The sequence below is a fragment of the Aureococcus anophagefferens genome (assembly GCF_000186865.1).
Source record: "Aureococcus anophagefferens unplaced genomic scaffold AURANscaffold_31, whole genome shotgun sequence".
NCBI classification, from domain to species: Eukaryota; class Pelagophyceae; order Pelagomonadales; family Pelagomonadaceae; genus Aureococcus; species Aureococcus anophagefferens.
In genome coordinates, this window is record NW_008705590.1 from 175,067 (window position 1) to 176,971 (window position 1,905).

Below are 1,905 nucleotides of genomic sequence, written 5' to 3' on the forward strand. Positions count from 1 at the left end.
TCCGTCTCCAGCGCCCCGCACTGCTCGCCGAAGCGGAGCGCGTGGACGGTCTCGAGCGCGTTCCGGGGCCTGTGTGCAAATCAAATCTTCAACCCGACTTCAATGTGAGCGTATGCGACGGTTTCGACGCGAGCTCTTCTTCTATGCTTCGAGAAATCGACGAGAGCAATCGATCCGTCCAAAAATCAGCCGAATCGACGTCGATTTGATTGAGATAGAGAGTTCTGAAGTTTGGTGGGGACCCCCCAAACCAGTGGTTGATTTCCACACAGTCCGGGGCTCGGGCGCCGCGCACACCAGACACGCGGTCCGCGCGCCGCCGCCCAAACCCGGCCGCAGGAGCATCGTGAGCTTCGAGTCCATCCAGGGCACGAACTTGGAGCCCCGGCGGAGCGCGCGGACGACCCGCTTCAGCGCGAAGAGGCCCAAATTGATCTTCTGCGCCTCCTGAAGCCGCGACCGCTGCGCGTAGTACTCGGCCCAGCCCGCGCCCTCGTCGTCGTCGTTCGCCTTGCCCGCGGCCTTGGTGATGTCCGCGTCGGCCTTGGAGCGCTTGAGCTGCTCGGAGCCGCCGAGGTCCGCGACGAAGAGCGACGCGGACCGTCGGCCGCCGTCGCACAAAGTGCGAGTGAGCGTGAGCACGAGCACCGCGTGCGCGCGCGACGACCGCTCGTTCATCCTCGTCGCCGCGCGCTTCTTGCGCGCGTGGCCCGCGTCGAGGAGCGCGAGCGCCCCGTCGAGGCTTTCCACGTGGACGGCCGCGTGGCCCTCGAGCACCCAGCGCTGCGCCGCCGCGGCGTTCTGCGCGACCTTCGCGTCGTCCTTTAGCAGATCCGTCAGCTCGTCGCCGTCGATCTCGACGTAGGACATGGCGAGTTTCGGCGCGAAGCGCTCCAGGGCCTTCGCCGCGCCGAGGATCTCCGCGAGCATGCGCGGCACGACGCCGCGCGCGTCCGCGCCGCCGCCGTCGCCGCCGAAGACGGAGTGCGTCTTGCCCGAGCCCGTCTGCCCGAAGGCGAAGAGCGTGCCGTTCTTCAGGTTGACCAGGTCGCAGACGAGCGGCCGCGCGACGGCGTCGTACACAAAGGCCTGGCCGCGCGCGGCCTCGAAGACGTCGTCGAACCGGAAGGACCGGAGGCCGCAGCCCGGCGCGATGGTCAGGATCTCCTTCTCCGCGTCGTCGACGCGCAGCACGGCCGCGGACCGGTCCGCGGACGACGCCTTCGCCAGCTCCACCTGTTTCGGCGCCGGCGCGCCCTTTTGCTTCTCGACGACGGCGCCGAAGTCGGACGCCGGCGAACGGTTCTGGTCCTCGCAGAGGACCTTCCGCAGCGCCGCGCGGCGGTCGAAGGCGCCCTCGCAGCCCGCGCGCATGGCCGCGAGGCGCTGGTGCAGCGGCCTACGGAGTCGCGCGTCTTCTTCCGGGCGTTATTTCCGGGCGGGACACCGGGTCGCACATGGTCACCTTGGCCGCGGCGTCGTCGTCGCCGCCCGCGTCGCGCACCGTCGGCCGGAACCGCACGGCGACGGTGATGCGGAAGACGCGGCGCGCGGGCCCGCCGCCGGCCTCCCAGCAGTAGCGCGCCGTCTCCAGGCCCTCGAAGGCGTCCCTCCAGGTCCGGGCCTCGCCGCACCGGACGACGTCGCCGTCGCACGGCGCGTGGACGCCGCGGCGCCCGGGCAGCCGCCGCAGGAGCACGCGCCAGAGCGCCGACTGGTCGTCCCGCGCCAGCGCCGCCCAGGACTTGTTGAGCGGCACGAGCTGGCGCACGGGCGCCTCGACGCACTCGGCGAGCCGCTCCCAGACGCCGCCCTCGCAGCTCACGGCGTCGTACATGCTTCTTCGTGGAAGGCTGCCCCAAAGTCGCGTGAAACCAAACGGCGAGTTCATGCCGCAAGGCTTCC

At 70.5% G+C, this 1,905-nt stretch overlaps 1 protein-coding gene across 1 annotated transcript; it reads right to left on the minus strand.

The window, feature by feature from the left end:
- Positions 1-282: 282 nt before the first annotated feature.
- Positions 283-468, minus strand: AURANDRAFT_17140 (hypothetical protein; the record flags this gene model as incomplete). The annotated part of the gene is made up of 1 exon (XM_009042486.1): positions 283-468. A coding segment is annotated over one exon (186 nt), but the record flags the coding sequence as incomplete, so codon positions are not given.
- Between the last annotated feature and the right edge of the window lie 1,437 nt (positions 469-1,905).